Source organism: Ambystoma mexicanum, chromosome 4q (assembly GCF_040938575.1).
Source record: "Ambystoma mexicanum isolate Mex_15411 chromosome 4q, UKY_AmexF1_1, whole genome shotgun sequence".
In the NCBI taxonomy this organism is placed as follows: domain Eukaryota; kingdom Metazoa; phylum Chordata; class Amphibia; order Caudata; family Ambystomatidae; genus Ambystoma; species Ambystoma mexicanum.
Genome location: NC_090928.1, coordinates 396,224,596 through 396,249,539, shown reverse-complemented (window position 1 = coordinate 396,249,539; position 24,944 = coordinate 396,224,596). Strand labels below are relative to the sequence as shown.

At 41.0% G+C, this 24,944-nt stretch overlaps 1 protein-coding gene across 1 annotated transcript in view; it reads right to left on the bottom strand.

The window, feature by feature from the left end:
* Window positions 1-24,944, bottom strand: part of RYR2 (ryanodine receptor 2) — a 3,854,281-nt gene that overhangs the window by 2,061,963 nt on the left and 1,767,374 nt on the right. The window contains exons 36-37 of the mRNA XM_069607971.1: window positions 21,308-21,534; window positions 10,544-11,351 (exon numbers count right to left, since the gene is read on the bottom strand). Of these exons, the coding sequence (XP_069464072.1) occupies window positions 10,544-11,351; window positions 21,308-21,534 (1,035 nt within the window). The remainder of the gene's footprint in view (window positions 1-10,543; window positions 11,352-21,307; window positions 21,535-24,944) is intronic.

The window sequence follows — 24,944 nt, the reverse complement described above, 5'->3', positions numbered from 1 at the left end:
AGATTGGATATCACTGGGGACCATTTAGTGACTAACCCGGAAAAAGCAAAAAAACAGCTTATCAGGCTGGACTGGATAGATACCTTGACAAAAAGGCTAACCTTTAAAATGGCCCTGCTGCCCTTAAAATATATAATGGGTACACCTTTACCGGGTCAAACCACAGCATTTTTTCCACATTTTTCTTTCAGACGACTTTTTTGATGCAATTTGATTACTGCACACCGTGACATATATTTCATTTGGATAGTATTTATTTATGTATGTGAGGCTTGAGCTTTTTCACACGGGCTGGTGAGTTCATCATTCAGTCCCCCTCCTGATGATCGTAAGTCTCCAAAAGTGCTACTAAAGTGTGACAGCAGGATTCCTGAGGAAGCTACTAAATGAAGACTGGCTTAGCCCAGGCGCTGTGGGCCTCGGGCCTCTGGCTTTCAAGGAACAGCACTCTGGCAAGAGAGATGTAGGTGGCGCACAGCTCTGCATTGTCCCAGCCCAATTCCTGCCCTGATTACAAATAAAAACATCAATATGAAACGTGCATGAATATTCAACCTGCTTCAGGAAAATAAAGCTGTGCTCATGGCAATATAGCCAAATATGGCATAGACAAGCTCTTCATTGCAGACATTTTAGTTTGCTCAAGTTGGTTGCAGGGACTTGGTGGTAACTGTTTCCACTTTATCTTCTTCCCTGTTGGTCATCTTTCTTGGACTGTTTGCGATGTTCCTCAATTTTCCATGTGCAAAATCATTTTCCACTTTCATACCATTTGGTTTGAGCATACAAGTCGTTATGGCGGGAAATATTGGAGGTTCGGAAGGGCTCAGGGAGTTGAATTTGTAGCCAAATAACCATTCTATATCCTAACAAAGGCTTATATCCAAAACCGTAAACTAACTCATTCCCGAAAATTACGTGAGTCCGAAATGTCAACCCCGCCCTATCCCTGCTTTAACGGGTGTATTCCCTTCTCACAAACAATACTCAAAAACAGGAAATACGTCTGATAGCATTAATTCAAAATCAGCTCTCAAACAGAGTCTAGCACATCCCCATTTCCTAATCTGATGTTGTGTCATTGCTCACCTAATGTGGTATTTGTGTTACTGACCATACCTGGTGATGTGACCGCTCATGTAGCCAGGAATGGATGGACAAATGTGGCAGGAAATGACTGGGGTGGTTTGAGATTCACTGTGGCAGTGGGCCATCATTCTACATCGATTGATGTTTTTTCTTGCTTGTCAAAATATATGGGCCCTCGTTACAAGTCCGGCGCTGGACCATGGTGCTATGAGCACCATGGTCCATGCCGGACTCCGGCATGGTGGATGGCGGAATTACCGCCCCATTCCAAGGTGAGTGGGGCGGTAATTCCCCATTCACCATTTGCCCTTCCCCATTCCCATTTTTGCCCCATAGGGCATAATGGGAATGGGGAAAGGCGCTAAGTACGGTGCCGCAAATTGCGGCGCCGTACTTAGCACCAAGGTCACTTTGCGGCATGGGTTTTAACGCCTGCAAAAAGCAGGCGTTAAAACCCGGGACCTCTTAATCAGGCGTTAAGGGTTAACGGTGCCGACGGCGCCGTTAAACCCTTAACGCCTGACTTGTAATGAGGGCCATGGTCTTTTTGTGATTAACACCCAGAATTTATTTTTTCTTTTTTTTTTTAAAAAAAACTGTCCAGGTTCATGAGTTTGATCATTCAGTTTCAATGTCCATGTAGATGAACTATCAATCAAACGGCAACCAAGAATCTGATAATGTGCTGATAACGTGCTGCTCTATGTTGTTTCAACAAACCTCCTTTCCATCCATTGAGTAATCCTAACCATACATTATCCAGTACACAAGATCTTCGATCCTGTTGTCTACTGGCCTTCGAGAAGGCTCAAACCATTAACAGGCTCCTTCAGAAGGATGTACGCCTTTGACTGTCAATGATTTCCATGATCCAGTCATCAGATTGCACCAGTTTAGGAGAGACCAAACCCTTCTTTGGACTGGACTCAAGCTGATGTGCTTGCCCCAAGTATAGCTGCAAACTTTATCATCTACCTTAGCCTACTGTATTGGTCTTCCCAGCAGTTACTTGCAACAAAACCCTCTGGAAGTGACACACGCCATCCCATTGGACTGAGCAGTTGTCTCCACACTCAAAGAAGCCCTGTTGATCATTTTTTTCACAAAGCTTTTTCTTCAGGAAGGAAAACTATCCAGCTACTATCGCTATTTCAAACATCTCTGTCTGTTTTGATAAAACTCTAGAATCAGCCCTCTACTTACAAGTCCCTTGGGCCACTGCACATCTCGCTTTGCCCCGTTGGACCTTTTCAGCAGTGTACTTCAATGCTGGCAGTGAAGGAGTCACAGAGTCTTCAACTCTAGCTTTCTCCAAGATTTTCTAGACTAAGACACAATTATCTTTGGGTTCTCTGTGTAAGCCTCACCAGTGCTACAGTGACGCAATATGCCCTATATGGTGCAGACCCCATTACTTGCACATTGCATTGGGCCATCCTCCGTTGGTGAGCTTCTACAAAGTTCCATTATGTCTTTTTCATCTATAATTCCTCAACGCATGAGCTAAACATTTGGGTAATATGTCACATCTGCAAGCAATATATCAATAGCTGCCAACCTACGGAAAGGCCACAGAACTGAACGACTGCACCTGTCAGCCTCTAGTACGATGATTCAAGATGAATTTCAGAAACGTTAGTGGTAAATAACCTCTAGGGGGAAAAAAGGATTAATTAAGAAAAATGGTACAGGTGATTTCACTGGAGCAGTCCTTCCCTCAGGGAAATGTAGCATGCAAGTTTATTACATTGAATGGATTTTTGCATTATATGTTATGATTCAATTTTTTAAATATAGTTTTGTCTCATGAAAAAATAAAGTATTATTAACCAGAGGTATCCAATATATATGTGTATGCATGCATGTCCAATACTGGTGCATGTTTTCTAGAGTAAAGGGAATGCTAACACGTTTTCTTACGCAATGATTTCTTTAACTTCGTGCTTTATCACGTATACAACAAAAAGTAGGCACAAACAAGAAAATATATAATGTATTTGTTTAAAATAAAAAGCAAAAAACATGCCTTCTCAGTTTCCCAATATCTTGCCACATTACTTTTGACAAATAATACATATTTGCCATTAACACTATGCAGTTTGTGCTAATTAACTAAGTCTGTTTGGTTGGCAACCATCTACTCTATCCACCATTAGATGGTTAGTAATCTATGGATTGAAAATAAAACCGATATCATTTTGTTCATTATCAACTTCAGTTCACAAATGTTAGAGTCAGTTCTCAGACAATTAAACAAATGGGGAATACTTGTTCTCAGGTAGAGGGTATAGGCGGGCACCACTTGTGTATTGTTGTTATATTCTTAAACCATTCTTTAATATGTCAATAGTATTTCTGGATTTATTTGTTTCTGTATATGGAGCTTCCAGGTTAAAAAATAACCCAATGACACAAGGGTTATGTATAATCAACACAAGTAAACAAAGAGAGTGGAGTCCACCTGGTAGAACCCGGGCTCTCTTCTTGCTCCCAAATGGGGCTACATTTGTTGCTTAATGTAAAGGTTCAAAATTATGTGTGGATATTTTGAAAATAAATTGTATTCAATCGAATCTTCCTTCTTCATTCACCCAATGATTCAAATCTGTATTTAAATGACTTCTCTGAATTCTTTATAAAAAATATATTCTTGTGTTTAATTCACACAATTTGTCAAATGGCGAAATAAGAATTCCTCATTCTTAAAGTACAAGTCAATGCCAATGCATTTCGGTGCGTGGCACCATCATTAGGGCTTTTTTACGAACATAAATCAAATAATTCATTTGTATCGCAAATGCACATTCATATCACGTGTGTATTTGTAATTTACAAAAAATTGCATACATACCAATTAGTGTAAATCAAGGCCATAGTGATGTCAGAAATAGGAGAGTAAATACAAAACTTTCGTTAATTCTATTGTCATTTAAACCATAGCTAAATCATGAAATAATGAAAAAGAATTGGAACATCCTCCTGTTGGATGAGAGAGTTGAACCACTGTTTAAAGAGCCACCTACATTTGCCTATAAAAGGAGTCAAAATCTGAAGGACAATCTCGTCACCACCAGGAATTTGAGCACCCGTAAAAACACATTAAAAACAGGGACATTCCCGTGTTTGAACTGCAGTAACTGTGGATTTATACAGAAGGGGAATATAGTAAACCATCCGCATACAGGAGAGCAAATATAATTGTGACACTTTGGGACATGCACAACAAACAATGTGATTTATTCCATGAAATGCCCTTGTGGCATGTACTATGTAGGGCAATCAACATGGACTGCAAAAGTAAGATGGAACCAGCACCACTCGTGCATACGGAATCACAATAAAAACTCAGCAGTAGCAAGACATTGGGACATCAAGAAACACAATATATCCCAAATAAGATTTCAGATACTGGAGGTGGCGAAGAAGATGGAACCACATATGAATATCCAACAGAGCCTTGAGCGCAGAGAATCTTTTTGGATAGACAAGTTGGGAACTTTATCCCGAGGGAATTAAATAAAGAGATCAACTATGCCTGCTTTCTTTGAACATGTTGAAGACATTTTGGCAGCTTGGAACTCCGGAGTGTACAACAATGATGTAAACTAACGGAACCTTTCCATTGAACCCTATGTTTGTATATATATCCCACTGTTCAAATCCTTTTTTGGAAATGTGAAGGGACTGATGCCATCATATCAGTCCTTCTGTATAATATTTAATTGCAGTTTGATTTCAGTTTTTGTCATGGAAAGTGTAAACATGTTTAAGACTGTCGAATGTCAATAGGTCCAGAGAGTACACACAATATTGGAGTAGATGAATCACGTTTTTTCTGTTTAGTGATGTAACATGCAATCAAACAGAGTTGGCAACTAGAATACCTATGGGACACACACAGCTTGGGGATAGACCCATCGTGTCCGCTTTAAATTTAATGCTTAAGGAAACAATCTTGACGGCCAATTTGTAAGAAATACAAAGGTAATTCTCGAGACCATTGTCGAGTACTGTGTAAATAGACGGCGCATCGAGCACCAGATGGGAAAATGAGGCATGCAGCTTTAAGCTGTCAAGGTATTCATTTAATTATAGGGATACAAGTTGAGTCGCTACACAACACCATGCACGGCTACGTGAAGTAGCCCTGGCAGCCATACGTCCCGCCTACCCGTATCCATGGGAGGGCGGGACGTAAGGTGCATCCATGACGACCAACCCTGGCCGTTGGACGACGCCAGGTGGATTGCCATGGTTACACTTAAATACAACAAACTCCTGCATACACGGTCTGCAGCAGTGCGGAAAACGAAGTGCAGAAACTGACACCTTGTGTAGGTAAGCGGCTAATTACACGGCCAATACTCTAATAATGATAGGAGTTCTGTAGATGAATCACAGCAACATTTCTTACGCTTGCAGGGAATATCTTTGCTCACACGTGTAACGATTTATGGCGAGAAGGATTCTAACTGGTACAAGTACAGGTATGTGGACTGAGGAAACATAGAAGGTTGATTTAGCTATGGTTTAAATGACAATAGAACTAACAAAAGTTTTGTATTTACTCTCCTCCTATTTCTGACATCACTATGACCTTGATTTACACTAACTGGTATGTATGCAATTTTTGTAAATGACAAATATACACGTGATATGAATGTGCATTTGCGATACAAATGAATTATTTGATTTATGTTCGTAAAAAAGCCCTAATGATGGTGCCACGCACCGAAATGCATTGGCATTGACTTGTACTTTAAGAACGAGGAATTCTTATTTCGCCATTTGACTAATTGTGTGAATTAAACACAAGAATATATTTTTTATAAAGCATTCAGAGAAGTCATTTAAATACAGATTTGAATCATTGGGTGAATGAAGAAGGAAGATTCGATTGAATACAATTTATTTTCAAAATATCCAAACATAATTTTGAACCTTAACATTAAGCAACGAAATTAGCCCCATTTGGGAGCAAGAAGAGAGCTCGTGTTCTACCAGGTGGATTCCACTCTGTTTGAATACTTGTTCTCAAGCATTTTATACACTTCCTCAAAAACCTCTCACTAAATATGTTTAGCCGCGGAACATACAGTATATGTGTGTCAGGTTACCCTCAGACAATTTCATACTATTGGACATTTGGAGCCAGATTAATCATGCCTTGTGTGGTACCTGCCACAAGGCACACTGGCCCTGTCAGTCGCAGCCCAGGGCTTTGCGCCCAACTATCAGGAGAGGTGCAACATGTTTTAATACTTCCAAGATGTTCACATGTGGCAATGCCTTCGGCATGGCACATGCAGTACAGCCATAAGCAGCATATATGAGCATAGGGGTACTTTGTAACTGATGGCCTCTGGATATTATTCTTACCTGTGTAAGTGCACACTCAGGGGGGACTCCCCTTGTGCACATCTTCACGAAAAATGGTATGATTGCGTGTGGACCGGCTTTGGTAATACAAAGCATGTGCAGGTGTAATGTGATTCCCATATTTGCAAGTGGCATGCTCCAGGCAAAGAATGCAACGCCCCCTTAAAAACGCACACACCCACATTTGGTATGTGCGTATTTGATATTTAAGCAATAGGCCCCTCGCAAGGGGTGCATTACCACTTCAGGTTGCCCCGGGGCCCTTAGTTACAGGCCTTCGTGTAGCGAGGACCTTAATGAAGGCCCCGGGGCATTACCTGAAGTGGTAATGCACCACCTGCGAGGGGCCTATTGCTATTAGTACCCTGGCGCATAAAACGGAGGTACTAAAAGCATTTTTATTTTGTTCCGAAATGCTCCGACATTTTGGAACCGAATTATTTATTTTTTTAAAATTCCTTTCCATGACAGGTTCACTGCGTTAAGAGCAGAAATAAGCTCAAGGAAGGCTGAACATGATATCCTCCTATGACTGCTGCATACATTTTAATACACACATTACTCAAAAATAGAATGCTCCGCCATTTGATTTCTTTTCTGGATCTTTCCTAGTATTTCTGAGGAGTATGTACGTCATCCAGGCCTTCTGCTATGAGTTTCTGTGCATTAAATGCCCAGTCGTACTGTATGCCTGGACGTACGTGTAACCTAAACATGCCATACATGTTGTCCGTAAATCCTTACCTCTGTGAAGCTGCCCCATTCTTTATCATATGCTTGTGTTGGTAAATAAGTTTGAGGTGCGGCATCGTATATAAAGGAATGGATTTCATGATGTTTGCAAAACCTTTTTTTAATAGGAGCAAGGTACTTGTATTAAAGTATACAATTTGCTGCTGGATGGGGGCCTGTCTCGGGGGAAGCCTTACTTCTAAATTACAATCACTTAAAATATATAGTTTACAGTGCTAAGTAATGTATGCATGAAAGAATCATTGAACTAATTAAGGAATGCTTGATATGAGCCCTATTAGAGAGAAAAGAATCAAGTACCAACGCTCCCGTCATGATTACTACTCTGTGGTAAAATGCCCATCATGAGTGGCAGAATCTGTCTGAATGTCATGACATTCCTCACAGATAAGGAATCATGTTTCTGGTTTAAGCCTCACCAGGCAGGAAGAAAGAATTAACACACATTTGCAATGCCAACAGTTTTAGCTTTTGGATAGGCATGAGAAAAGCATTTACCAGGCACTGCATAGTGGTATTAACTGGCTATGGATGGTAGCAGCTGCAAAATGGTGCAAGTACCTGGGCATATAATATCAGTGCCTCGCAAATGCATACTACTTGCACACAAGTCAAAAATGTTGGTTTTGTCAATATTTGTTATAACAGGACTTGGATAAAGGACATGCATAGTGCTTATAAATCGAGCGGCCGGAGGCAGACCTGGTTAAGACATTTTTATTACATCAGCAATTCATTGCTTTTATTTGACTAACTTGACAAAATGGGTATCACGTATACAACCTATGCGGATGATACTCAAATCCTTATACCCATCACAGGCTGCTACGACACTGATACAATGCAATCTATCTCTCAATCCAGGCCTGGATGGCTCAAAATGAATTATGTGTCAACGACGACAAAACCGAGCTAATTCTAATCAGAAATACATCTAAGTTAAGCAATCTCCCTCAACAATACAAATCATTCAACATCGATGGCAATACCATCACTGTCGCAAATGAAATAAAAACTCTTGGGGTTTATATTGACTCGGCCCTCACCCTAAATAGAAAGGTCAATACCATAGTCTCTTCTGCAGCCTATACATCAAAACTAATAAGAGCTAGCAGACCCTTCCTTTCAACGGGCATTACATTAGTCAGAGCCCTGATCCTCTCTAGGATAGATTATTGCAACTCGCTCTTTGCGGGTACCAGCAACAGAAAGATCAAAAAACTTCAAGTAGTACAAAACAACGCCATCAGAGCTGCACTGAATATACCTAAGAACAAACACATCTCGTCAACCAGACGATACATCCATTGGCTCCCAGTCCAAGATAGGATCAAATTTAAAATCCTGCACCAGCCTACCTTAGCAACCAGATCAGTAAAACCCAATGCAATAGACCAACACGCTCTACATATGCCAATCTCATTGTGACTGCAAGGTACAGAAGACAGAAAGCAAGTGGCTTGAGCTTCCCTGTAATAGCAGCTAAACTGTGGAACACCCTCCCCGTACAATTGAGAAATTATACTTCCTTGTAGTCCTTCCAAAAAAGTTAGAAAAACCCGAATATTCAGCCTAGATTCCGAACAATGGACATTTAGTCCTTCAGTATTATAGGCTATGGCTATGACCTCTCCCGTTGTTATCATTAATATTTTGTATAACCAGCACAAGCTGTAACTGTATAAATGAAGTACAAAATTGTAGCCATTCTCTTAAGTTCCAGCACCTAAATGCCTATGGGCTATGAGCGCTTTACAAATGTACAAATACATGAATAAATAAATCAGTAAAGCGTTTACAGCTTTAATTAAGTCATTAACTCTCAAAAGACTGCTTTGAAAACACACTGGCAGACACTGCAAACTCAAAGTTTAATGATAAGGCCTGATGAAGGTATATCAAATGGATCCAAGGAGAATGTGTTTTTGAGAGGGGGGGCAGCATGTGGCTGGTAATGGCCCTAGAGATTCGCGTGGCCATGGGCAGTCAACGGGCGGGTAAATAAAATAATTGTTTGGCATAAGACTGGAACCACAAAGTGCTTGTCAATGCTATAACTTGAGCTATGTAAATATTAACCCTCTAATTCAAGGTTGAGAATTGGTTGTTTCTCTAATGAAGACGCAGCGGGTGGTTGTGATGATTTGGACCTTATTCCCAGGGTACTAATACAGAAAAGCTTTGTGTCCCTCCTCATTTGCCATTTCTCCATAGCGGTACTCTAATGCAAAGCGCCACAAAATAGCCAAAGTTCAAAATTGTCAAATAAGAAACTAAGATCCACATTCATGCGAGCCAGGCTGAACCTATTGAAAACCAACGAAATCCTGAGCATAAGAGGTAGTTCTCTAGTGAACACTTGCCGTTTCTGTAGACAAGGAGACACAATGGAAATGATAAGGCACTTACTCCTATCATGCACAGGTATGAGGTCAAAGAGACAGCTTCATATGGACCACCTTTTTAAAAACGCTTGAACACTAAACGAGGAGTATTGGTGGAACCACCTGATCAGTGGCCATTTGACAAAATTAATCATCGTAGTGGGTCAGTTCTTCCAGAAGATCGGCTTGGAACCAGAAAACACTGGTCCAATTCAGAAAACTTGACTTAAGAAAACTTGAATCCACTGGTACAATACCTTGTAAAGGCAACTGGGACAATACGGACAACCTCAGTTTTATGACGATCAATCTTGAAATAAATTGTATAAAAACAATTAAGTCAAGTAAATAAAAAAATAAAAACATTGTCAGATGTGCCACTTAGCAAGAAAGCTTTTACAGGTGTATGACAATACCAATGCACGTGAGACTGTATTTAGAGTATGGGTGCTATAATTGTGATGTGAAGCAATGACTAATATACAATCACATTAACTGGCCATGTGAGGCCTTACTGGCATATAAAGGCAGTTCCCCCGGCTTATATGTGTTCTGCTGGATGCACACCTGGCATATCATGACTGCACTCCTAGCAAGTCAAGCAGATACCATAATTAAAATATGTTTGGTAACTAATGCAGACTTCTGTCTGCTTCAGTAGCTCCTTGTTATTTTATCACTACTAATAGGAGATTGTTTCTTTTTATAGCCATGATGCCATTTTTGGTGATGTTATTAAGGCCAAGTGTCATATGATGCCACTTTCTGTGATCTCATTAGTTGTGTGACTCAATTGATTTTAATGGGCATAGCTTGCTGCGCTGCCCAGCGGCCGTTCCCTTTTCCTTGGATGGTCATTAAGAAATCCAACAAATGATTGCTCTGAGCTCATGAACATGGTTAGCATGCATACATTTGCATTGGTTGTTTTCAGTTACCTGCAGTTTCACGGGCTCTGGCAGTTTCATCTGTAGGAGCCCTTCTTTAGGCACTTGCTCTCCGCGGAGGTCGTCTTCTCCTCCTTCCAGCTCTGCTTTTTTCTCTCCCGGGCTTGACTCCTTCTCGGGAATCACAGTTTTCTCCTCTTGTCCGGCCTCTTCTGAGAAAACACTGGGCTCAATCAATTGCAGGATGTGTTTCAGATCACCATTGTGAAAGACCCCCATAATCAGCAGGGTGTAAAAAAGCTTGATTAAGGGCACAAAAAGAAATTCAGTCGTGCCCCCAACAGGATCTCGGACGTGGAGGCTGCCCTCTTGCACAGCTTCTGTCAGCATCTCAATTGTTTTTGCCTTCAAGATTTCAAGTGGGAACTTTGGACTAAACTGGTAGCACTCACTGTTAATACTTATAAAGCTAGGGGAGGAGAACTGCATCCTGGGCCGCAGTGAGGTACTCAGGCCGATGCCGGGGAGGCCATGTTTTTTGTTCTCATCTGGAAACAGCGTAATGGTCTTGGTCTCATCGGTCATGGGGACGATGAACTCATTGTTCATCATGAGCCTGGCAGTGGCGTAGGTGCTGAGGTGGATGTCAATCAGCAGGTCGTAGTAGCCGGTGCGCAGCAGGCCAGGCATGTATTTGTTCTCAATGGCGTACAAAAGCTGGGATTCATCCACATGGCTACATAGGGCATGCGCCACACGGTTATTTCCTAGAGCACACACAGCCGAATACAGTCGAAGGGTGTGATAGTGAAATTTTAGCAGCTCCTCCTGCTCGGTCAGTTCAAGAATGTCCACAGACCTATGAGGAAGGAAGGACCATAATTAATTGATGGAAAATCAGATCAGCCTTCAACAATTTCAGAAGCAATACATGAAGCTAAATGGATTTTGGTATAAACAAACAGAAGAACTATTCAATCAGGATCATTTGTGTGGAGGTGAAGAAGCAGGTGAGAAGTGGTCTGTTGAGAATTGGAAGTGCACAGCCACCACTCCTTTCGCGGTCTGTACCTTTCCTTCCAGATTCTCTGGAGTCAATGCATAATGCAGTGTTGGTATGGTGATCTCACCTCCCCGCTTCACCCCAGCCCTGGTTCACATGGTAACATTGCATCATGCAGTGAATCCGCTTTGATCTCAGATGTGTCTACGTGCACTGACACAGAGATCAGTAATTGTGGCCACCATGATAAATGGAACTGAGCAGTGATCTGCAGGTGGTAAACATCAGGTCAAACTTTTGTAAATAGCCTCAGTTTTAGTTTGTTCCTAAAATGAAACAGATCTTTAACCCGTCTTAAACCAAAGGGCAAGGAATTCCAGTCCTAAAAGGGAAAAGTCCTTCCCCAGTTCTAGATTATTTTCATTTTTGGGATCACAAGTTTACAATGTGCTAATAATCTCATTTTCCTTCAGGGATGATATCACGTTAGTTGCAATTTGGAAATGTTGGGTCTGATTCAATAAATTGCCCTGTGATCCATGCACATGACGTTAATAAAACTGTCTTTGTAACAGGTAACTGTGGGACACCAGTCTCGCGAGATCGGGTCTGACCATCCTCTCGCGAGACTTGGTGTGCCCATGGAGAAACTGGAGGTAGGGCGTTAAGAAAACAATGAGGACCTGAAAGAGAGTGCAGTCGCACATGCCACGCTCCTTCTAATTAGAAGAGAAATACTATAACAACAGTAGGACATGGGAGAAGGGACCTCAAGTGTGCACAGTGAATTAAATGATGCATGCTGCATATGATTACCAGTGTTCATGATTAATTAAAAGGTTAAACCTGCATCGTGTGGAGGCACAGGTCTTGTTCTACATAACAATGTACAAAGCTAAATCAGGTGAGATATGTTCACTTTTCCTAATTTCTAGCAGTGTTCTGGCAGCAGCATTTTGCACCTGTGGCATTCATTTCTCAGTTTATTTTTGGAGATTTGGGTGAAGGACTTGACAAAACCAAAATATCAAATTGCCTTCCCAGACTGCAACTCCATCAGGCGGTACACACTGGACATTATGGGAGCAAAACATGGTACTGCTAGGCACCTAAGGCTATGCAGATTATGTGGTACATCAGCCATGGAATCCGCGAAACATATGTGTCACTGTGAGAGCCTTAATGTTTTTTTGAGAATTAAATATTTGAAGGCATATGACAGCACCAATAAACGGGAATCTCTGCAATATGGAACAGATATTAATCTTATATTTCACATGATAACATTGTATGAGTTCATTTCATCTATTTTAAAGGAATTGTCACTCAGCACTCGGTTTTAATAGAAACTGATTTTTATGCTGATGCTTTTCTTTGTCAATATGTGTTATGATTGGAATTTTGCTATGTTCACTTGTATATGTAAAGCCTTTGTTGGCTGTGTACATATTAACCAATAAATAAATTAATTAATGCATTTCCCTGACATACCGAGAAAAACACTTGTATTGAAGTCCAAATGTAATGGAACAAAAGCATGGTAACCATAACAGTGTGGCCAGTGACATGTAGAGGTAATAGATGTTTTAGCCTTCTTAATTGAATAAAAGCTGATCCATGTGAGCTACTTGAGGTTCCATAGTTAGTTGGTCATGTAAGAAGGCACCCACATTTTGAAGGATAGAAGAGGGTTCCTGACCGGTACCAAATGAGGCAGGCCATGGGCTGATTCACCATTAAGTGCCAACTCTTCCGTTTCGTCAGTGTTTACTTTCAGGAAATTAGCATTCATCAAATCTTTGGTGAACGATAGAATTCCTTGAATTCTTTTGATGTAACTGGTCTATTTTCTGAAAGGCTTCATAAAAAAGTAGTGTGTTGATTGTATTATTCCTAAATAGCAGCCCCTAGTGTCGAATCAGATGGGCTAGGGGTCATAGGTAAATATTAAAATGTATGGGAAACACAGAGAAACCCTACGCAACTCTGCAGTTTAATGATCAAGGATAAGGAGACAGGCTTACCAACTGGACCATCTATAATCCAACTGTCAAAAAAGTTAACTAGTTCTACAACATTCCATCAACACCATATGATTTCCATCTAACTAGAGGGATTCCATGATCTAAAGTTTCAAAAGCCAGCGGCAGATCTAATAATACAAGTGAAATAGCGCCAAACAGCGCTCTTCTCTGAATTGGTCAAGCGTAGTGGTTACAGACAATGCAGTGCAGGAGCTTGATGTAAAGCCTTGCTGGGCCACATTTAGTGGCACATTTTGCTCAACATGGTGGGTTATACTTTTTTGCAACCATTGGTCCCAGCTGCTTTGCTACACAGGCAATTGAGAAATTGGCAGAAATCACAAGGCTCGTTCAGATCCAGGGATGGCTTCTTCGATAATGGACATACCACTCAGTTGCATAGGTAAATGCTTGAATATCAGCAATTCTGTCTCAGAAATACCTGCTAAACCGTTCACCATTATTTGCGAGAAGACTATTTACGTTACCAAAGCAATGAGATCATTCCTACTGTTAATGAAATAGAATAGTTATGTTGTTAGGTTTTCTGCAGTTTTTTTTAATGATATTCAGACTGAGATATAGGTATTTTCTATAAGCAAAGATGGTATTGAACGTTTCCTTCTAACTCTGGATCATGTAGCTTTCACGCCCTGGTGGCGGGGCGGACATGGGATTAAACAGCCCACCAGCCCGATTTTTGTAGGTCAGAGCGAAGCATGGGCCTCAGCTCGGGCTGTGGACCGTTAAATCCCATGTCCGCCCCACCGGCAGGGTGTGAAAGCTATTCCCACCCCGGTATTTACCAGGGTGCGAACAGTTTTCATTTTTTCCCTTCTGACGGGAGGCGAGCTCTGCACGAGCCCACCTCCTGTCGGAATGGGGGAAAAAATAAAAAAAATGGCTCCAGCCATAAAAATAGAAAAGGGACCTACTTCCTTTTCTATGTCAATGGTGGTGGTCATTTTTGTTTACATTTTTTTTTTCAAATTTTGAAATACAGCGGGCAGTGAAGGCACAATCGCGCCCGGGAAAGGCGGATTGTGATTGGTCAATCCACCGTTTCCTGGGTGCAAATGTGATTTATGCCATTATCTTTTCCTTGAAAGCCTTGACAGCTACTCCTATCACATATATTAAAATCTGACATAAACTTTCAATGATTTAAGGAAGAACATTCCCCATCTAGGCCAAACTTACCAGGACCCTTCAATGTCCATGCCATGAATATACGCCATTCATTTAACACCCCGGTTAAGGGTGGTCTCAGCCATATGGTAGGATGTATGTGATTTTGCGGGTAATTTTTTCATGACTAATTTCATTTCCTTTTTAAAAAAAACAATTTTGCCACATATTAATGCGATGGGAGACCCCCCACAGCCTACCCATTTGTTCCCCCACCTTAATTATAACCTCAACCCACCCCTCATCTATTCTTCAGGTGAAATGCGGGGGGAAAAAAACAGATGAAATCGGGCTACGAAAAAAGCTGTGCAGTAAAATACCCATGTGTTGAGCACATAACTCAAACTGGATCCTGATAAAGAATCTTATATTGACATGTATTTTCAACATTTCCTAAAAAGGGAGGTCGGTTGCAAGTTAGCCAGTTGGTCAACATTCAACCCACCTCTTCAGCAATGACCAGGCATGATGCAACCCTGTCGCCATAGGAACAATCAATGCCTTAAAGTCCCCTGAGAGAGCAAGGATGTAAATAAATACATAAAAAATCTATAGGGGGAAGAGTCCCATTCCTCCTGCCACTCAGCTCTCTGATCTTGAATGGCAGAACCAGGCAAGAAATCTCTGACGCCAGTGTCGCCTTCTGTTAAAAGACCTGGAATTCATCTCAGCATTCCTCAGATGTCTCAGTCTAGATAGCTGGGGAAAGCAGGATTTCCATCATCACAAAAGTCACGGTGGCATTGTTTCTTGTTGTGTTGTTCTGCACAGTGGCATTAAGGGCTCCATTATTGAAAGGTCAGTATTATCACTGCCAGAGGTAAGTGATCATTGCCACAAGTACTAAAATACCTTCCATTATTGAGTGAGAAATTGCCCATAGTGATAATATTCTTTCGGCCACGATGCAACAGTGGTAAAATGAATGCCAGGAGTAAATGCAAAAGCACCCAGCAGTATTTGCTTTATCACTATTTATCCATTTAAGAGAATGCAATGTTGTCTGGAAATGCTGGTAAGTACCAACAGAAGAACATATTTTCTGAACTAATTGTGAAAAGGTTCCACACTAGCTGAGAGAAAGGCCATTTTACAATGAATCTTTGTTATTCGGCAGCAACACTAACGACTTAACAAGAATAGACTAACTGGAACCCGGGCATTGCTCTGATGAGATGATATCCTGTCTAGAAGTAAACATCGGGTCGGCTTGCATCACTCTTTTGGTGACCTCAATATTTGGCTTGACTGTGCTAATTAATTTGACACACAGAGACTACTGGACCTATCATTCTATCACTCTCTAAAATCCCATGCCCCTTGCCACAGGGGGGACATTGTCTGGATGTCATCTTTACCAAAGGTTTAGTTTTAAATGTCAAAGTATTCCTTTTTCATGGAGTGATTGCTCTGTCAGACATTTTTACATAATAGACTCTTGTCTATTCCTGAGCAGCAATTGTCAGAACGGGTTCTATTAATAATTAGCTGAGATAATTTTTTCTCTACTCTATCCTGATGGGACGCTGATTCTTCTACTGATACTTTTTGCGATCCATGACAGGCATCATTCCAAAGAGTAACTGACTCTTTCGTTTCCTTGTCTCTATTTCGGGCAACAAAAACTCTCTAGCCCTTGGTATTCCTCTGATTTGCGAGCTCCCACACTTTTCTATTACAAAAAAGAGCATTCATGGCAGAAGCTATGGGATGCTATGCACCTTATGGAAGTTTGAACAGCTCTAGCAACATACAACAACAACAACTAAAAAGACAACATCTTTCTACGCAGTCAGATTATTTCATCCACTAATAAGCCGGCTAACATTTTCTCTATTTCTAAGAATTTCACTAATCCTCCCTGCATGTCGGAGAAAACATAGCCCTCAATGTAATTAGCCATTGAGTTTAATGATTTATGGATAAGATTCATAAAATCCATAAAGAGTTACCAGATGCAATGATTTCTCTCTTCTTTCCTGAATCCAAATCACCCCTAAATTTAAAAGGTTGTTTGGAGACACTTTTGGTCTCTGTCTGGGGTGATCCTTTACAATTTTCTGATATGGGCCACCTGTCCTTGGTGGCCGTGTTAGATGTGGCTGCAGCATTTGACATAGTGCATCATTCCATAGTCCTCTCTTGCCTTTTGGATATGATTACAGGCTTTTCCTGGCCGCTCTACAAAGTGGTTCAGAGTTTCCTGATGGGCAGGTTCCAGGAAGTGAAGGCTGGCCCATTTCTTTCAGCTTCTTTGCTGAGTTATTTGTGGTGTGCCTCAGGTATCCTCCCTCTCACCAGTTTTGCTTAATATATAACTTCTCCCCTCATGTCTATCATCCAGAACTTCAACATCCAGTTCCAGTACTATGCAGACAACACCAAATTGTTCCTTAAAACATCTGGCCCCTAGGAGACATTTGTTCAACTTCAGCTATGCCTCAATGAGATCAAACTACGTCTGACGATCAATAATCTCCAACTAAATCCATGTATAACCGAAACCATGCTTCTCGGACCTAAACATATGCTTGATGATCCTGCAAGGTTTTCTTTGTCACCTATGCCTTTTGGTCTCTGAAAAACCTTTACAAAAAGTGTACAAAATCCAGGGACCTTCTGGTATCCTGAGTTGAAGTTAGTTGCACAAGTTAATGAGGTTGTAAGGTTTTTTATTTTGTTTTTTATGTTTGCGGCTATTGCCTCACACACTTCCTTACCTTCCAACCTCTGACTATCAGCCATAGTCGGTATCTTGGTAAATTCACATGTCGACTACGCTAATGCTTTATATGTGGGTCTTTCAAAATACCTTCTGCACTGACCTCAGTTATACAAAAAATGCGTCTGTCAAACTAATTTTTTGTGTACCAAAGTCTTCTTCTTTCTCTGTGCCAAGATGTTCTCTCCACTGGCTCCTTACCTACAAACATGTTGTTTTCAAGATACTATGCTTTGTCTTTAAGTGTGTACATCGATTTGCAATACAGTATCTTACACAGAAAATCCAATTCTTTCAAACAGTGTGCTCACTCCACTAAGCACAACTATTTTTGTTAGTCTTTGGAACCATCTCCTCTTTGTTCTTTGAAAACCTACTCATATGCTTAGTATCCATTGTTGCTCAGTTTTAATATTTCTCGTGCCTGGCTTCTCCTTATTTTGATTCCAACTGCTCCCATGTGCAGTTTACACTGCCGGTACCCTTTGTGGGGTAATGTGCAATATACATTCTTTAAAATAAATACATATATTTTCTGATTCAAGTTTTCTTTTTGCCAGTCTGGATGAGCCTGACCACACACTAGCAATAGAAACATATTTTGGTGAGGTATAAAACATATTCCACTGCCCAGCAGGGGCATGTTAGACTCAATTAGGGCAGAAGGCGTATTTTAGGGCCGATGCAGACTTTTGGTTGAACCATAAAAAGTTAAAAAGTTAGAGGGACCACAAACCACCAGAGATTTGGGTGATTTGAGTTTTCCTAAAACTGGTTGGTCTCTTCAATGTGAAGTCAGCTGGCAAGCCATGGAACATCATACAACTGGGGTGAAGCAAGAGATTCAAATTGTGGGGGTGAGAAGAAGAGGGAGCAAAAGCACAGGCCGTTAGAAAAAGTACAGAGGAACGATGTATTCAGTGTCAGCGTGCCAGAGCTTTTCTATAAAAGAGGAGCGTCCCTATTCTCAAATCATAATCTGTTGAAAAATAGCACTCTTAAATCGGTCAAACTAGATATATATTGTATTTTTACCCCATTCACAATTTGCAAAGAAAGAAACCACTTTTCTCTAGTCGTATTATTTATGTTCATAAAGGCCTCTGACAATCTGAGACGAATGTCTTCCATTTAAATAGAGACTAATATAATAGCTTATGATGCACTACACTTTTACTGTTACATGAATGTCACCCTGCTTAAATTCCCAGTTTTTAATATAGATTCTGATGCCGCTGTGTCCGTTGTGGTCTAGGAAAGTCCTTCATTTGGATGTCAAACATTAACCTTACACAGTGACCAAAAAGAGAACAAAGAGGGCAACAGGTTTAATGATACACAAAATTGTCACCGAACTCCTGACTGAACAATTAGCTGTAAAGGGTCTACATCTTCCGAGTTAAAGAAGGACAAGTGTTACTGAGATAGGGAAATAGGAAGGTGAGTGTATGGGATTGAAAAGCTCTCAAGAACCCTCAGGCGGCTTGAGAGCTAGCCCTACTGGCAATGTAAAATTCAGCAGGGGTTTGAGTGTGGCACACTGTCTGTGAAGTAATCAAGTCTGTCTGACGTTGTCATATGTATGTGGATGACATGCAAATCATACTGTTATCATATTTCTTGCATGTTATTGCGCTCTAGCACATTGAAGCTTCTCAAGTGCTAAATGGAATTACCAATAATGATCTCAGACACAGATAACTGGACAGACTTAAAGAATATGGCAAAGTACTACTTTATTATCAGCTTTAGAATGAAGTAGGGCAATCTACCGAAGAACAAACTGTAGTGCACACACTCACAACAAAAATTTTGATTACGCAAAGGCTTTATACCTCGATATGCTTCATCTATGACGTCATCCTATGTGGTAAACTATAAAACCTATTGAAGGGAGGGATTGGGTAAGGGAACATATGTGCCTTTATATGATATAATTATTAGAAATATTACTGGATGCCCCTTATCTAATAGTCATGCCTTCAACCACCCCTAAATACGTATAATACAGATTATAGCAGATTAACAGCAGAAGGTTGGCCTGCGCAACACTGTATTGCGTATTTCTACATAGGTCCTCTGATTGGTTGGCATTCTCTTCCAACCTTGGACTTTCAGCCCATTAGCAGCACATAAGCAAAGCGAAACTCAGGTGAAGAGAGCAATGTCACACTACTACCCACTTGCCCAATTAGTCCATCATCGGTCAGGCCCCAAGCCAAGCCTTCTCTCTGTTATGGGACTTTTAAGGGAGTGTAGTTATACCATTATCTTCGTCCTCAGGCTTAATGAACAGCACTTGTTTTCGACTTTTGAATCACATGTGATGAGACCACGATTTTCTCCATTTCAACCTTTTATTTACTACTATTTGATTTAATTAAGCGTGTGTCATTACTCCTCTCAGCCTCTGGAGACTTGCTCACTCCAACCTCCATAAGATTTTCCCCTCTTTGATTGTCCAATACTGGGCTCTTGCCGATGTTTTCTTCTTTCCTTAATCTAAGAGAAATATGTCTTACGTACAGTGGGCCTATCCACTTGACACCCTCTGTGCCTTGCAATTATTCCTTGATGTGGCATCCTTGATCCCAGGCCAATAGACTGCTCTTTATTTCTCACACAAAGCTGTTTTCCAGAATCTCCTGACTCTGCAGACTTGGTCTGTCTCTGAGGTTGCTCGATTGGTTTTAACACAAGTCCGACATCTATCTTTCTATCATGTCCACCTTAGTCACGTTATGTTTTCTTCTGTAGAAGCTTCTATATGTCTCATCTACCTTGCGTTTCTGCATATATTTTTTTGGTGCATATGATTTTTTCATCTTCAATAACATGTTTCTCTTATCACTCCAGTTACATCTTAATTTTTTAAGTATTTGCATATCGTTTCAGTGCGTCTTCGTGTCTTTCCTTGATGACGTCACTCTGCTCTCATCAGATTTCACTTATAGGTCTTCGATGTCTGTTTGGGCGTGCAGACGTCCTTCCCCACTTTCAGTGAGATGCCATATTCGATATGGTTGTCTGAGTGCATATTGTCCTCATAAACTCAATGCAGTATTTGGATAATACCTGGTGTCCCACATAGGGCTCTTCTCCAGCAGTTCCAATTTAATGGAGGTGAGTGGGTAGGAGCTAGGGATGACGTTTCCACCTGATCATCTACATTGTTCCTCACTAACAAGTAATAATAAATAGTAACCGGAAGCATTGGATTTTGATCGGAGGTAAAGATGTAGGCCTTCCAAACCCCACCAATGTTCTTAAACTACAATATTGCATGTCCACATAAATACTTGAATACAGTGATCAGCAGTGATTTTGTCACTCTAGGTTTATGGGATTGAGCATGTTGAGCATGTTTCATCCTTGCAAGTTGAGGACATAGAGACAATAAATCCCCTTCACATACTATAGATCCTGCCTTTGAGAACTTTGAAATATGATTTTTATTCTAATCATGAGAAAAAGGTGTTGGTTAGAGATGAATAGAAGACAGACTCTAAATAAACATGCATTGAATCTGTACTGCAATGATGTTGCTCAGTTGCTGTAACAAATTGTACCTGTGTGTTACGTGGCATTCCCATTTCAATTAAAATATCAACAAGACTACAAGACAAATAACTTTGTATTATAATTGGTAAAGAGCACTTGTGAACTTGTGCACTGTGATTGACAGGAGGGACATTGCAGAGAAAGTATTTTCCTGTGCTCATAAATTGGGAAGTGTCGGTAAGTGACACTGGTGTAAAGGTTGTATGTGGTTTTATGCACATTATAAAGCTGGTACTTACAAGATCGAATCATTGTATCGTGGGTCTGTAACCTACTAAAATATGTTTTAAACAAAATTGAAACATGACAATTCGAACCTGTTTTCTTCAGGAATGTGTAGAGACATGAACTGGAGTGGCTCCAAGCATTGCAACAGCCAGCCTTGACGTTCGCTAACCCGGGAAACATCAACCTTCAGAAAATGGTTCGGCACGCGGCTCCAGAGCACGTGTGTCAGGGACTGGATATGGAGACGGGGAGGACACTGCGGTGTCGGGTTTTTGTTTTCACTCTTGAACAGGCCAGCAGACAAAGGCATGACATTCTGCGGAAAGGAGCAGATGAGACAGGGGATTTATGCAATGGGTGTATACCAACCAGTAAGGCCGAACAAACTCAAGAACCAAGCATATAAAAAAAAAACATAAAACTGCAACCAAAATTAATGTCTAGATCTGTTTAGCACAATCCTGAACTATACAATAAACTTAAACACATTTGGATTATTAGGAGGAACACATTTCAAGATGAAGATGAACATAACATGAACATGTTTGGTGAAATCTGATATATAGACTGGGGTGCGTAATGGCAGACATTCTATAGTCCACAGGCCAGGGCAAGTATGGTGCTCTGATCTTCACTTCCTCCTCAGGCCTACTGCAGCTCATCAATAGAAGAGTCCCATCTTTCTACTGAGTGTGAACATGTGTGTACATGTCAGGAATCACGGCCAGAGGTTGCCTAATAAACGTAGGGTTGCTCGTATAAAACACACAGTGCGGCAAAATACAACTCCCAAACACATACGCTCTCGTCCCCTACAACGGAGAGCGCAATTTTTTGCACAATACAGGTTGTCATGGCAGGGGGTAAACAACTCCACACCGTGCGGCCACCTGCAGTAAATCATGTGACAACCGAACACATAACGTCAGCAAACTAAAGCCCACCCCCAACCCAGGACTAGTTGCTTCTGATTACGGACTTGTTTTGCTTCATGTTTCCGTCACCTTGTATTTAGTATCCAAACCCTTGTTCCTGTCCCAGTTTCACTTCGTTTTCATTTACTTACCATCTTCAGCATTGCGTGCCTGGTGCGCACGGCCCCTTTGCTCTGAAGCATTGTATGCCGGGTGCCCGCGGCTTTTCCATCCCACGTCGCTTTGCCTGGTATACAGCATTGTATGCTGGGTGCCTGTGGCTTTTCCATCCCGCCGCGCTGTGCCTGGTGCACGCAGATCTTGAAGCTTGCAGCACTGCGTGCCTTGTACGCGCAGTGTTTTTTTTCCAACTTTGCAGCACGGTGTGCCTTGTGTGTGCAACCCTTTCCTCCTATTGCAAGTTGGCAAACTACACCTTCAAATTTACGGACTGCTTTCTACCTGATCCTATTGTACTTCACATGCCCGCACGTTACCGAACCACACCTTCTGTTTGATGGACTGCCTTATGCCTAGCCCTACTGTACTTCAATAGCCCGCAAGTTGCCGAACCACACCTTCTGTTTTATGGATTGCTTCCTGCCTGATCCTTTTGGTGCTTCATTAGCTCGCACATAGCCAAATCAAAAGTCTCCGAACAACAGACTCCTTCACACCCTTGTTGTGCCCCTGCACACCATCTACTGGCTATCAGAAAGAACAACTGCCAAGGACATCTTGGTTTCATTTACCCTTGGATTATTGCAGAGATTAGAGACGCTTGCTGTTTTTGTCTGCATAGGTGTCTTCGTGCCTTCGGTGTAGGTTGTTTAGGACTTTGGGATTGCCTCACGGATCCTTCTTCTCTGATACCATTGGATCTTACCTAAAACATACCAACACGCTCCAGGAGTAGAACCCTGTCCAAAACTGGTAAGACTGTTCTCTGGTTGCTTAATAATATTCCTCATTCTATGGTCTAGCAGTTATCTTAGTAGGTCATATTCTTTATATCTCCTCTTGTTAGGTACTCAATCTCTCCCGAATACCCTAAGGCGTTATCATCTCCAACCTGCACTACTCCTGGGGTTACTTCCTTACTGCAGGTGGGTGCGACTGGTCGATGTGTTAGTTTTGTTCACTGCATGCAACTCATTGATACTGATTACTTCTCTTGTGTTTCTCTAGCTGTCGGTTCCAACGGTGTGTCTCCTCTTCCAACTATTAGATCTTTCTGTCTGGTACCTATTCAGCAGAAAGTTACAATTGTATAAAGGATTCTTCAGCGACTCCTGTCTGGTCAGACGTCCAGGTCTCTTGTTTATCAAGTTGTTGTCTCTGAAGTCCTAACAGTACAGCAGGTGTCAGCAAGAACTCCAATCAAGCTATACTTTGTCTTTTTGGACTTGTAGCATTTCTTGTTTTAATTAATTGATTTCTCAACCCAAACTCTCTTCCTATCTTGTACATTGTATTTGTATTCTACAAACTAATGCAGCTGTTTGAAATGAGAAAGGAGTTGCTTTGAATAGCTTCCTTTATTTCAATGCAGCTTGATATATTCATTTCTGTGCTTGTTTGTGCTGCTTCACGTTGTGGTTAAAGCATATAATAGCAACAGTCTCAACCCATAACAACCAGCTAATGCAGAGATTGCAGGGCGGGCATTTCATTGGCCTATTCATTTGAGTTACAGCAGAGTTGTCATGGGCAATAGCTTTTCAAGGAAGGACCAGCCTGGTAATGCTGTTGCTACATGTGTCCATCAGCTATACAACATTTTTCTTTGTATGCGATAACTTTGAACTGGAGTATTTAACTATAACCTATACTCAATGAAGGTCTGAATTCATTTTTAAGAAGACAATTTTGATGACAGATTCATGCTTTTCCACAAATGTGCAAATCAGTGGTGTAGAACATATGGATTTGGTGGAAGAAGCAGCCCTTTGGAGCATGATTTGTGGCTCCCCAAACTACTGGAGTTTTACTGTGGAGTGTGTAACTTTTCTTGTTGTTTGATCGCTAAACATTTCAGAGCAAGCAAAGCTAGACTGGAAGCAAACTAGGTTGCTGCATCTTCATCCTGAATCTGTTTATTTTCATACATGGTAGGGGAACTAAATCATCAAATTAAAAGATAAAAAGTCTGTCGACATAGGCAGCACATCGATTGTACTATAAAATAGCAAAAAAGCAAAATAACGGAGCGTTAATGGCACACTGACCACACTTCACAACATACAAAAATGATTCGACAAATTAGACTAATTTTGATGATGTGATTATGAAGATGCATAATGCACTGGCCACAATCATAAAAATCTATTATGGAATAGTGCCAATAGGGAGGAGAACAGCATTACTCAGATTTCACAAATGATTTTGTCAACAAAAAGAGCCATTTTGTTTTACATTTAAACAACAGCTCGGCAGGCTTGTTGTGTCAGTGAGGGTTGGTTATTTTTAACTGTAGCAAGTAAGGCTTTGTGGTTTGGGGCAAATAGAATATTAAGACATCTTATATTCATCAGGAAGAAAGGAAAGAAATCAGCACATGAGATCTAAGCATTAACTGCAGTGCAGCTTTGTGATGATAGTCAAGTATTATATTATGAGGTCTTGTTTTACAATGAGGAAAGAACATCAGCTCATGGAGGTGAAAGGATTCAACATAGTGCAACCTTGTGATGTTTAGTATATTTTGATCTCTTGAGTTCCAGCAATGAGAAAGAAAGAACTCAGTACAGCAGTCCTAATTGCGATTGGAATCATTCATTATGGTTCAGTCTTGTGCTCTTTGGCAGTGTGT